At 36.2% G+C, this 14,433-nt stretch overlaps 1 protein-coding gene across 1 annotated transcript in view; it reads left to right on the top strand.

Annotated features, from left to right (window-relative positions):
- LOC140145867 (uncharacterized) overlaps nt 1-13,279 on the top strand; it is a 53,921-nt gene extending 40,642 nt beyond the window's left edge. The window contains 9 exon segments of the mRNA XM_072167565.1: nt 16-165; nt 694-742; nt 745-872; nt 1,846-1,914; nt 3,135-3,225; nt 4,254-4,982; nt 5,849-5,928; nt 6,414-6,776; nt 10,581-13,279. Of these exon segments, the coding sequence (XP_072023666.1) occupies nt 16-165; nt 694-742; nt 745-872; nt 1,846-1,914; nt 3,135-3,225; nt 4,254-4,982; nt 5,849-5,928; nt 6,414-6,776; nt 10,581-10,733 (1,812 nt within the window). The 3' untranslated portion in view covers nt 10,734-13,279.
- The last annotated feature ends 1,154 nt before the right edge of the window (nt 13,280-14,433 follow it).

Here is a 14,433-nt window from a genome sequence, read left to right as displayed (position 1 = left end):
TTTGTTTCATTCTAGGCACAGGAAGATGAGTTGAACAAAGTGAGAATAGAACTGAATAACCTGAGACAGGAAGAGGTCAAATTAGAGAAGGAACTTGATGGTAGCAAAGTACAGTTAAATACTGTCTCTGATAGTGTCAGGGCATCGGAACAAGAACTACAACAGGTAAACTATACATGCTCATATCACATGCATGCATTGCTACTAAGGAGGTTAGGCCTAAAAAGTCTCAAGTCAGAATATGCAATTCCAGTTGAAATCCATATAATGGAAATGGATGAAATCCATAATGGAAGACATCCCCCACACAGGGGTGTAGTTATCAAATGGAGTCATCCATAACCCCAATTGAAATTCACATTCCCTGTGTAGGAGATTAAGTGCATGTCTTCTATAGGGGGTGTATGGATTTCAACTGGAATAGCCCTATAGCCATGTGTGTTATGCCATAAATCTTCCTTAGTGTCACAAATTAGGATCAAAATAGTGTTCCTCAGGCATTTATCAGTAAAAGCCCAAAGTTGAAAAAATTTAGTATCTTTAAGCTTTGGGAACATTATAAGGTTTTGTGTATGCAACTAGTACTTAGTGCATATTGGCATAATGCAATTTCCATTATGGTTTGTATTTATTTATTACATTCTAAATGTAAAATTGACCATAATTTCATTTCTCCATTCGTGTATTTTACAGTTGGAAGCTAAAATTTCCTTTCTGAGGGATAGTAAAGCGAAGATGAACAGCATTTAATTAGTCAGTATGATAGCGCCATAGACACAGCCAGTAGCACAGGCAGCTTGCCAACAGTAGACGAATTAGGACCATTTCCCAATAATAGAAGTGACAGTGATTTGTTTAGCAGTAGAGCTACAGTAAGTTTGGAATGTTTGTTCTTTTTTTGTACTGACCATACCTCTGTTTATCCTTGTCATCTTTTGCATCCCTATTTGTGATGTAAAATCTCATTAATACTATTTTTATAACATCTTCTACTTGTATAATCAGATATGGTGAAGGCTCTGGTCACATTGTATAAATGGAGTCTCTTATTGTGTGTCTAGAATATTTGTCTTTTTTTACCTTATTTAACCTGGGTGAAACATTCAATGTCAGACACTTTTCTCCCATGATGCCAAGGGACAGACAGTGAGGCATTAAACTGATCGGTACTGGCCGTGAGGTCTTTGTCATTCATGCAGTAATGGAGAGCGGATAATAAATGTTGATATTTACCTCCATCTGGAATCTAACCAGGGACTTGCACCAGAGTCAAAGACTTTAGCTGTTGGGCCACATTGCTCTATTAAGTCAGTGGTCTTCATTGGGCCACATTGCTCTAATAAGTCAGTAGTCTTCATTGGGCCACATTGCTCTATTAAGTCAGTGGTCTTCATTGGGCCACATTGCTCTAATAAGTCAGTAGTCTTCATTGGGCCACATTGCTCTAATAAGTCAGTGGTCTTCATTGGGCCACATTGCTCTAATAAGTCAGTAGTCTTCATTGGGCCACATTGCTCTAATAAGTCAGTGGTCTTCATTGGGCCACATTGCTTTAATAAGTCAGTAGTCTTCATTGGTCCACATTGCTCTAATAAGTCAGTGGTCTTCATTGGGCCACATTGCTCTAATAAGTCAGTGGTCTTCATGTACAAGCCATGGTATTTTATCCATGTCTATAATGATATAAAGAGCTAGAAAGGTGCAGCTGTTTTCTTTCATTTAACCTTATGATCCTGTTCAGAAGGCGTGAGAAAATAATAGTAATGTTTTCTACTTTGTAATGAAATAATATTTGTATATGATATTTATTTATGTTTATGTATAATATGTGCGTTGTGTTTACAGGCTGGTAGTGGTAGTCCTGTTAGTACACTAAGTGAATTTAGTATTGCATCAAAAACAGATGATTTTAAGGTAAATGAATTAGCCATATACCGTAACCACTCAGGTATAAGCCCACCCCCCTAGATGGCAGATTTCACTTCAAAAATGGGGTGGGCTTATAACCGGGGAGGAGCTAGTACTTAAATTTAGAAATAAGAAAAATCATCCCCATTTGTATATGCCCAATGTACCAGTAATTTCTATCAGCTTTGTCAATTTCTTAAAATTCTAAGTGTGGAATGTTAATTATCAACTGATTTTTTTTTATTATTAATTTGTTCTTAAATGTGAGTGAAAATCATTGATTTGATTTAAGAACGTGGCCGAAATTTAGTACTGGGCTTATAGCCGAGTGCACCCTTGTTCCCAGAATGTTTTGAAAAATAGGGGGTGGGCTTATACCTGAAGGTGGGCTTATACCCAGGTGGTTACGGTATATACTTTCTTATATTTTAACAGTTGTTTTTGATAACTTACATACAAATGTCCCAGACCTATATTGGCAATTAACTGGTATCAACTGCCTTAGCAGGAATGATATGAATGGAGATGATCATTTAAGTTTTATCTAATGAGTGTTATTTATTGGGATTATTCTAACAAGGCTTTTAAGTACGGTATAGTTACTGATAGAGGTAAACTAGGAATATTACATCTGATGTCATCCTTTGGGAGATGGCAAGTTTCTGCACCCGGAGGAAGCTGCATATGTATGGTGACAAGACAGTCAATCATAGTATGTTACTACTTTGAGTGACAGGTTATGTCAGACGCATCATTCTGAATTTATCCCTACCAGCGATTATAAAGACACCTGGGCAAGTTCACAGCCATTTTGCAACTTGCCTGAGGGGTTTACAACTATCAATTGCAAATGTTAAAGTGGAAATTTTCATGCTTGCTACTAACTAACTTCACTAAAGCAACCAACACAAAAATAACAATACAAATATCGTCAGTGGGCAGGAAAAACCTCCTGTGTCAATGGCCCCTGAACATGTTTAAAGCAAAACCTCCTATGTATGATCTTGGCAGTTTTGTTTTTAAACATGTTCAAGGGCTGCAAGTACATAGGAAGTTTTCTTGCCCAATGATGATATTTTTTCCTTTTGTGCAGAGGTCGATGAAAGGAAGCTTAAGAATTACAAATAGAAAAAGAAATGAAACTGTTCAAAATTAGCAAACCGCAAAAATTTAATTGCACAAAGACGTACACATCTAACTATACTTTTTATGATTTTTCTTTGCAGGATGATCCGTTTAAGAATAAGGATCCATTTGGAGGCATGACTGAAACGGATGCAGTTGATCCATTTCAATCTGGTGACCCTTTCAAAGGAGGTTAGTATATTTTCCAACACATTTACAATAAATAATCATTCAGGGATTTGTTTCTAGTTCAATGCACTAGCAAAGGTTTTGGAGGTTACATGAATGTTTTCATCCGCAGATAAAATTCTGGGCTATTTGGAATGGTTCTCTTACAAATCTTTGCGTAAACACAGGCGTGGAAGGGCAATTTGTCCATATACGCAGGCGACATATCCACATAAACGCGCTGATTAGAATCTACCACTAAAGAATCCAACATGGTGTTACTCAAGTTACTCAACTTGAAGCAAGACAGACTACTGTGTGTTTAATGTAAAATTTGGTCATCTTTTTTCTAAGGACGTTATCATGCTCGTTTGGTAAACGGGTAGATCACTTGAATTCCAGCTGTTGTTTCTATATTTTGGGTAGAGGATTTTACTGGAGTGGAAATTGCAGTGCTAAATCTACCATTCAGTTCTGCCTTCAATGCCAAATTCCAGCCATTTTGTTTTTTGTGTTGTTTTGTTCCTCAAATAAATTTCTGTTGTGTTTTCATCGGCAATTGCCCATTGATGGATTCAGTTGTAGGTCAAATAGTTATGACTAAGCATAGAAGAAATATTTGTCAAGGGGTTAACCTAGAGTCCAAAGTTTACCGTTTTCTAAAATCCATTTTCCGTGTTGTAATCAGTGTTGTAAAATTTGTGAATCCGTGTATAAAGCTTAAAATGTATAAACAATGATATTAATGTCACAATAATAGGCCGACTATTACGATGTTTGGAGGGATATAGGGGGTTCATGCCTTGGTAATATACCATTGTATACCTTTATTTCGGTATTATTAAACAGTATTTTTATCATAAAAATTGACACACACAACTCATGATTGCTTTTAACATTTATTTCTCTTATCTTTTAACAATTTTTGTCACATCATACAAAACGTCCGATTCCGTGATTTTTTTCTGTTTTCCGTAAAATGGAAAACTTCGGACTCTAGGTTAACCGTATCCTCTTTTCTGACCAAATTGATTTCTACATTTTTTTTTCAGATCCGTTTAAGAGCGATTCATTTGCACCCGATCCATTTGGAGGTGATCCATTTAAGTCGTCAGATGGTGCTTTCAAGAGCTCCAGTACAGATGATCCATTTAAAAACACTGATACTGCAGATCCTTTTAAAAGTACATCTGGTTCTAGTGCGGATCCATTTGGAGGAACAGATAATGTGGATCTTTTTAAAATGGGTGGTGTGGACCCATTCTCAAACTCAGATAAGGCGGACCCATTTAAAACGGACGGTGCTTCTGATCCTTTCAAAAGCTCAAGTGCTGATGATCCTTTCAAATCAACAACAGGATCGGATCCATTTATGACTACAGATGGTGCAGATCCGTTTCAGAGCTCTAGTAAAGTAGATCCATTTAAAGGTGCAGATAGTTCAGATCCATTTAAAAGCTCAGATGGAGCTGATCCATTTAAAAGTTCAGATGGAGCTGATCCGTTTAAAAGCTCAGATGGAGCTGATCCGTTTAAAAGCTCGGATGGAGCTGATCTGTTTAAAAGCTCGGATGGAGCTGATCCGTTCAAATCAACAGACTCTAGCGACCCATTTCAAGGGTCGGCATTTGGTAGTGCAACTCAAGAAGATCCATTTAAAGCGAACGATCCTTTTGGCAGTGCTGGGGGAGGAAGTGATCCTTTTGGAACAGCAGGTGATGATCCATTTAAGAGCAGTGATCCATTTCAAGGAGAGAATCTAACAAATGGACAAACTGATGGTAAGTAAATACTGCATAATTCATCACACAAAGTCCTTGAGAGAATGAATATTAAATGAATTTCTGAAGACATTTGGTGAGAATACATTCTAATACAGAGATGCCAACTCCCTATTTTAGAGGGAGGCTCCCTATTTTTGGAAACATTTTTGTCCATTTTGACAACCTCCCTATTTCTGACAAGTTTTGTGTGATGATTTAAGTTGCGTGTAATTTTGAAAACTTCCCTATTTTTTGTTTGGATCCTCCCTATTTTCTGGATGTTAATGTTGGTATTTCTGCTAATATGTCATTCAGTAATCATGAATAGCTTAATGATGCCCAAATTCCTGAAGGAAAATGAGAATGTGAATTCCAACAGAAGATAAAAAATGTAGAGGTACTGTACAGCAAAATTACAGCCATTTCTAAAATGTTATCATGCTTGGTCTTGGACAATATGATATTTTTGCAAAGGAGAAAAGTTCCTGGAAGTAGCGTTAGTCACATTTGGCTTACTTACATACGTCAAAAATGTGATCATGTCTTATTTTGTGTCTAATTTCAAAATTGTTAGACTTAAAAGAGATATCTTACAGTTTCTGTCAAAGAAGACGGCACTTGTTTACATTTTGATCACCATGTAAACATAGAAATGGGGTTCTGATTGGCTGATTCAATCGTCTGACAATCATAACAACAGATGTGGTAATCTGATTACGCCAATTACGCATCAAAATGTTGGTCGAAGCAAACAAAGCTCCGCGTATGTCGCTCATTAACAGGGGGCTTGTGTCAATCTGAGCAAGGGACTGCTGTTCTTCTCTGAAACCGAGTGTAGTAATTTTGCATAATACCATTCATTTTGAACCCCCTCTCTTTGACAGGTAATGGTGCATCTGGTGACCCATTTGGATCAATTGACCCCTTTGGTGGGGATGCATTTAAAGCTGATGGATTTGGCAAGGTAAGACACAAGTTACTTTGTTCTGAAGAATTTGCCTCAAAAAGAACATAGTAATACAGTCTAACAATCCAGTATCTGGACCTCTGTTATACATATCTGTATGTTATTCAGCTATGTGATCTCCAGAGGAAAACATAGTGTTTTGAATGCTTTAACACCTTCATGCTCTGAAACATTTAGAAGTATTTGTCTATATTGTATACATCACTTAAATACCATCTGTCGGTGTTATTTGCCCTTATTTGGTATTTTTTTGTTTTCCCAAAGTTAGTACTCCAATGTTCACCTGGCCACTGTTTGGTCTCATCATGGCTGGATAAAAAGTAGGACTAAATGAATTAAGTTAGTTGTTAAAACATGATTTATCAACTCTTCATAATAAGAATTGAAATATTTCTGAGTGAGTACCAGATTATTTGGATCTGAAAAAGAATCTTTTCTACTTTATTAACTCTTCACATTGTTTTGTTCAATTTTGTTTGCAGAGCCCAAGTACTGACAATTTTGGTAGTGATCCTTTTAAAGCACCTGAAGAAACACCAGCCCTTCCACCCAAGAAAAGCCGTGCCACTCCTCCCGCAAAAAGCACCACACCCGTTGCCCGCTCAACCACGCCCATCTCATCCAGTACTACTGCTGCCACTTCAAGCAGCGATCCCTTCCAAGCATTTGGGACAGATGGTGGCAGTGATCCCTTTGCATCCACAGCGATGGCTCCGGATGCTTCATCTTCATCTGGAGATCCTTTTGGAGGGCAGGACCCATTTGGTGGATCGTTGACAACAGGAGGAAAAGACAGTGGGTCGTCGGATCCTTTTGCAAATTTTGCCGATTTTGGGAATGCAAAGGTGAGTACCAACTATTTTATTGTATTTTGAAGCTTTATATTTACAACAAAAACTCAAGTGAGAACAAGAGGTATAACACAAATACTTTTTTATAAATTATAAATTGCGGACAGTTTAAAATCTTTATAACATTCTCTGTGTAACTCCTGTTCTTGTCACAATTTTATTGACAAAGCAGATTTGATAGATATGCACACTATTTGCCTTCACCAGCTGGGATCTTGACCCAACATGGACTTGTCTTTTGACGTGTATAGGCCTGTATTTGACTATTTGTTTAATCTGTATTCCCCAGACATATTAAATGTACTCCTGTTTTGTAAATTGCATAGTACTTGAAGAACTTGCCTCTTTTGTCTCGTCTCAGACCGGGCTGAATCGTCACACTCCTCGTAGGTCCCCTTCCAAAGTTGGTTTCTCTTGGACAGAGGCCCATCAAGGCAAGATTTAGCTCTAGGTCTACAGTTTGTTCAGTAGAAGATGAAACATGACCTTACTTGTTATTCTACTCAGATTTCCAATTAGATTCCATCTTATGAACTGTTTTTAGTGTGTCAACCACTAGCTACGTAGATGCCATGAATTTAGATGGCCTTATAATGTGAACATATTCATTTAAAGGTCATTTTCCATCTTATCGCAAACAAATCATCCTTCACTTGCCTGCTAGCTGGAACTAAGTTTCTTGTATGCTAAACAACCTTTTGTCATATTTAAAGGCCTATTCAGCGAGTTGCTCATTCAAAAAATTGTAAAAATCATCCAAATTTGTTTTTTGCACCTTTGTTATTAGTAGGGTAGATGTGCTGAAGTAGAGAAATTCCCTACATATATTTGAATGAGGCTTCAACTTTGTCAATACTGCTGTTTTCCTTGTTTTTTTGCGAAATTTTTCATTTCAGAAATACCTAATGACAATTTTAATGACGTATCCTTCACTTTTAAGCAATTTATACACAATTTTTAAGTTTTTGTACTTTCGCTTGGATCACTGAATGGGCCTTTAAGCAGTTGACTAAACTTGCACTCGGTTTCAGAGAAGAACAGCAGTCCTTTGCTCAGGTTGACACCAGCCCCCTGTTAATAAGCGGCATACAGAGAGCTTTGTGTTCCCCTCTGCTGTGTTTACGCTTTGCACGCTCTCAAAATGTAATTAAACAACTGCCTTCTTCTCTGCAGAAACTGTAGGCATGCAAGAAACTGTGCAGACCATAAAGCTTAACAGGCATGGGAGTGAGTGAAAAGCATGTGGGTCATGGTCAACACACACTTTATTTTATATCAACAGCACTGCTACTTAACACAACAACTTTGTATGGAAGAAAACAAACTTGGTGCTTGAGGAAAGTTGTTGAAAACTAAGAATTGGTGTGAATATTTTGTCACATTATATTTGAAATATTAACATGCTCTGATTATAAGAGCAAAAATATAACACACCCATGTACACCAGGCACAAAAAGAAACTCGTCAGTTATATTCATCCTTGCTGTTCAATAACTTGATAATTTTGGATTATTCTGAAATATACATTTTGTTAATTTGACACCTTGTTTGTGAAAAAAAAACCAAGAATTGACCAAGATATACGCCTCCAAAGCCTCAAACCCCAAAATCAAAAGTTGCATTTTCAACGATTTTCAATGGGAACGCATCGTTGTATTGCACACAAGCACCACGGGCCAATCAATAAAGCACACAGTGTAACAGGCACAATTCAATCGTTAAAATTGCAACTTTTCATTTTGTGGTTTGAGAGTTTGGAGGTGCATATCTTGGTCAATTCTTGCTCAATGTTCACGAACAGGGTATCAAATGAGAAAGAAAAGTCCAATTAACAAAATGTATATTTCAGAATAATCCAGAATCATCAAGTTATTGAACAGCAAGGATGAATATAACTGATGAGTTTCTTTTTGTGCCTGGTGTAGTTACCATGCAAATGTAGAGTCATTTCATGCCAACTACAATTTTAATAAGGTAATCTTATGAATACTCTAATTAATTTTAAACTTGTTATTCTATAAATTTGGATGATATGTGTGGAAATTATTGAAACTAATACATGACAACAGTTGCAAACAGGTAAACATTGTAAATCTTGGCTAATTTGAATTCTTTGGATCCCAAAAATTTGGTATTCTTCGGACTGCTAATTTGAATCATTTGGGTTTCCAATAATAACTAATAATTGTGTATGGGATATTTTTTATCAAACTTGGCCAAGTGAAGTTATTCGATGTCATTCTGATTGAAAGAAGATGATTTGTTCCTTTCATCCACTCAGCGGAATAGGGGACATAATGTGCGTAACAAACAGTCATGAATATTCTAAATTTTTCAAATTTATTTCCTCAATAATATCATTTTTGGCAATTTTGATTCAAATGTATAGGGATGAATTTTTGGACAAGGTAGAATACCTGGTATACTACTTCTTCACGACTAGATAATTTAAAAAACATATATATCCGAGGAGCCATGTACAAATGCTGCAATGAATTAGCACTAATACATCAATATGCAATACCCACCATCTATTTATCAGCAGGAGTGTTTTTGCCAGGTTCAAATTTGGCACTTGTGCATTGGCAAGTAAGAGTTGTAAACAGAGTTCAAAATACTATTTTTTGATTGCGAGGCCATTTTGAATTGTAGAACTTAGACAATTCTTGTAATTAGCCAATTGCTATCGATTGTTTTTTTATATTTTTAGCATCAGCTGCAAAACAACTATATTGGATTTTCCATTGCACTCGCGCGAAGCAATGCTGACAAACACGAGCGTGTAGCCTGAAATATTATTAGAACCATATCTATGTGTCCTTATTAAGCTAAAGTTACATGGTCATTATACCAAGAAAGCATACTTTTAAAATATCAGAGCAAGTTGAAATGCTTGCAGGCAAGTTGTAAACCATAGCAAGTCCAAGCTCTGCAAGTTGTTCAAAATATTAAGCATTAGCCCTGCTGCATTCATCATATTCATGTAGCAAATATTTCGGTAGTAGCTACAGCTATAGCCTATTAGGCCATCATTACCATTATGTCAAGCCTTCATATTGCATTCATGATTATACATCAAAATGCTACCAATCACCGATTTAAAGCATGTATCATCTAGTTGATTGCACTTCTGAATTTGATTGGATCACGCTTGTAAGAAACCTCAAACTTGTGATCTGCTTATGTAGATTGATTCCTCCCACCCTTGTTCGAGTTAACCATTGTTTCCCTTTGTTCTTCCATATGTCCAATTTTCTCCTTCCATCCTTGTGTTGTCTCTGTCATTCCCCTCCCTTCCTTCTATATTCAATGTTTTCTTCCCATTCTTGATTTCTCTCCCTCATTCCCCTCCTTTCCTTTTTCCAGATGTTCGTTGTTTCCCTTTCCGCCTTGTTCTCTCTCCGTCATTCCTCCCCCTTCCTTCTTTCATATGTTAAATGTTTTCCTCCCATCCTCATTTTCTCTCCATCGTTTCACTCCCTTCCTTCTTTCTGATGTTCAATCACAGTTTTCCTTCCATCCTTGTGTTTCCCCATTGTTCCCCTCCCTTCCTTCTTCCAGACATCACTCAGTTCTTTCTCCTTCTTCCTTTGTCTCTCATATTTTCTCCATGCCTCTCCCACACAATCAATTTTACTATTATGAGATGTGCTATGGTCTTGAGATAGCAAATGTAATGCACTCTATCAAAACTTACCATTCTGCCTAACAGGGGAGGAAGTAAGATAAGTTACCCTTTTCATGGGTAATTCAATCTCAATATTTTTCACATTTTGTTTGTATCTTTGTTGCTTACAGTTTGAAATGACTGAGGAGGAACAATTAGCATGGGCCGTTAAAGACAGCGAAAAGGAGAGGGCGCGCCAACAAACACTAGCACAGCAAGAGGAACAGGACTTACAAAAGGCTCTTTCACTTAGTCAAGTAGACGCAGGCTCTTCAGATGCATAGCATTCCTCCCTTGTAATTTTACTCTTATTCTACCACGTCTATTTCTTCACAAGTAACTTTCTTGCTGCGATATTTCATCTGATTTCCATCAATTATTCTTAACAAAATTCAGGTTCTTAGGTTAACTGTTTGTAAAAGTGGACATTTTTAAGAGTCACATTAATTTTCACACATTGTGGGTAGTTGCAATCAAGTGTTAAAAATATCAGTGTGTGGGCCTATGATGAAAGCTCGAAAAAGTGGAATAAAAGAACAAAATGTGTTTGATGTGTGAAAATTGAATGACACCAAAATGACCACTAATTAATACTGAAATTAATTCATGTTTAAAAGCAATTTTTTGTTCACTTGACCTAATTCATTGCAACTCACAGCGGTGTGCTATGGGTGAGGAGTGAGGAAATGGCTCAGCAGGGACAAAGTGATGTACTAAAATGGGTATCAAAATTGTACAGAGTTAAGGTTCATGCTCTGATCAGGGGCTGCATGCTCCCAAGTGCCATGTGAATGCACAACACGGCTGTACATGGCTCATAAGAAATCCCTATGTTGATACAAAATGTCAAACAGTTGTATACGATTGCCTACACGTAGGTTATACACAAAGCAAGGCAAATAACTCTGAACATTTATGATACTGGTTTATTAAGTCAACCAGCCTTTCCTCCTCTGAAATTTTGCAAATGGTGGTGGTTTGGTAGAACATGATTTCTACAGATTGAAAAGATCTCTATATTTAGTGTGGGAACAGAATTAACAGATAAATGTTAATGTAAAATCCATTGATTTTGAAGTTTAAACAAAGGTGTGTATATGTACAAACCATGTATCATGTATGGTACATCTAACGTGTCCTTGCCGTGTTCAGTGGGCAAAATGTGAATGTTGGTGAGGTTTTTATCAAAACATGAAGTACTTTCAGTATGAGCTTCAGAAATGATACGGTACTTCCCTTAACCCCATTTCACCTCCCCCAAAACAATTTTTAGATGTGTAATATTTGTCAATATCGACAACGAGTGGTATAAACTATTATGATTATTGTGGATTATTTTATGCAAAAAATATATATATTGATCAAGTTTGTTAAAAACCATATTATTGAGAGAAAAAAAATAATGAAGTGCCACAGATTCTTGTAGCATATATTTGTATTTAACCCTTCCAGAAACCACATCTGCATTAGCGTTTTCAATCTAATTAGTACCCAGACACGTATTTCAAATTTGCGCCTATTTTATGCTCTATGTTATAAAAGTAAATTCAGGATCATGGAAATAATAATTGGAGAATGCGTGTCTAAGTTAAAGTATCCACACCAACACGGTTGCTCTGTGATTTGATCTCATTTTACACCACATTTTTTGCTAGAAGTGCACTGAAAGAGGATGATTTAAGGTAGAAACACATGCTTATGTGGGTACAGGTGCTAATTATGTTGAACGCTGCCAAATAATGTATCTGCGATATAGATGTGATTTTTGTTAACAATGGACATTGTTTTTTGTTAATGCTCCATAGTAGTTTCCCATGATGTACATGCTCATTAAATTGACTCCCTTCATAGCCATGATTTTACTCTGTAAAGTTAATATTCCAAAAGAGTACAGTTACTTTCCTTTTGGATACTGTGTGTGGGTTTTGTAAACAAGTTGTAATATTTATTATTAGTCATCCTGGTTTGATTGTGAGAACTAGGGACAATTGATAAATACTAGCTTCAAAACTTGTATTATAAATCCCAATATATATCAAGTGATGGTTTGTAACATTTTCACAAGTTTCCCAAACCTTGGCATTGTTTCTGATTGTGTTGTATTGTTTTAACAAAATGTATGGTTTTGATCAAGAGAATTGGCATAATAAAATCAAAATCAACATTCCTTCAGATTCTACCGTATAAATTTATTTCAGTCACATGATCAGGCAAAAACAATATAGTATGTCTCAAAGCTGCTTGCTGTGCAACTTCATGTTGCAGTGTACATTTGTCTTGGAGAAATTGGAAGGACAAAACCATTCAGCAATCTCTGCAAGATTTTAGACATACTTTTTTTGTTTTGCCTAAACTAAAATCAAAGTTTTAATCAAAGTTTTAACTTCTTTTCTAGTAATCAATATACAGTAAGCTATGCATGTAGCAAGGCTATTTAAAGTATGACAATCATGGTAAATTTCAATTGACAATATTGTTATTATTATTCTTTTGCTATATATATCTATACCATGTTTCATTGCATAATGCGACTAATACACTGAGCGCACACAGTAAAGTATTACTCTTAAAACAGGTAATTACTCCAAAATAATCATATCCTGGGGTAATAATATAAGATTATAAGTGTTTGTAGTGTTCTGTGTAAGTTGATATCTCAATGCAATTCAGCATAATTTGAGCAAGACAGCCATTTGGAAGACAAATGGGCACCTTTTAAAAAGGTAATTTAGAGCTACATGCTGTGTCATTTGGCTCTTTGACCATGTTTTGGAATGAAGTTACATTGAGCTAAGGTTTCAAAAGGATCAGAACAGATTTTCCCCATAAAATAATTTATGTGTAACACTATTTTTACAAGCAGCAAAGTTTCATCTCTTCATGACTGTCTCAAAAACCTGCATATAGCATTGTAAGTGCAAATCATGGTCATGATGTCATATTCATGTGGCGTTCACTCAAATCAACCAGTCACATAGTGCCTTGTAGCTGTAACAAATAAAAGTGGCGTATATCCGTAAAATGATATTTTATATTATTTCATTTGTTTCATGTCATTTAACTAATATTTGCATAATACGGCTAAAGGTTCTCAAGAAATCTGGTCATATATAATGGAAAAGTAATCCACTTTGTAAAAGGATGAAATAGGGCTGAATCACACAATCCAGGTTGCAATCTCCATCCTTCACTGCCGTGATGTTCTGTTCTAAATAAGATGGTTAGTCCCCATATTGCATTGATAGAGTGTAGCGAGATTCAGCAATTACATCGAAATATGTTATACAAATTTGCTAATTTCTTACGAAGGCTGGCGTTTCTCATAAAATGGCACCTTGATTAAGATAATGTTTCCAGTAAAAAGACTAACCCGAGATGGGAAACAGGAAACTTTGTGTTTACCATCTTAAAATTTTAAAAGCATTGTATTAATGTAATTAACATTGTATCAGTTTTAATCCCATTATTAATATAATAACAAAAATAAGAATAGGGTTTTAAATAGTGCTCTTATTACTATCTTCATAAACAGTAATTATTAGTTGATCAGAGAATCCCACCGTGATTTTGGAATATACTGTATTTCCTCGAATAATCGCCCCCCTCAAATAAACACCCCACCACTTTTTCAACCAAGATGTATCAAAAATGCTGATATTTCCATGCTATCTTGTGTAGTAAGCTTACGAAGTTACTCACATGGTCGATAATAACAGCAATAGTTGGCGAAAATCTGCATCGGAAACCCGGAAGTGAACCAAAAGGCAGTGTTTCTAGTTCATATTTTGTCATTTTAGCGTGACTTAATGATTTTAATGGGAATTATCGTGACCTAATGATTTTAATGGGAATTATCGTGCTAAAAATGACCTCTAATAAACGCCTACCGTTTGGAAAATGCAACACCCCCGGGAGCGTTTATTCGAGGAAATACAGTATACATTATTTCAAGGGATGAGAACCAGAAAGGCGTAACTCGCAATG

Source organism: Amphiura filiformis, chromosome 1 (assembly GCF_039555335.1).
Source record: "Amphiura filiformis chromosome 1, Afil_fr2py, whole genome shotgun sequence".
Lineage (NCBI taxonomy): Eukaryota > Metazoa > Echinodermata > Ophiuroidea > Amphilepidida > Amphiuridae > Amphiura > Amphiura filiformis.
The sequence above is the reverse complement of the archived record's forward strand: the minus strand, read 5'-3'. Positions and strand labels throughout refer to the sequence as shown.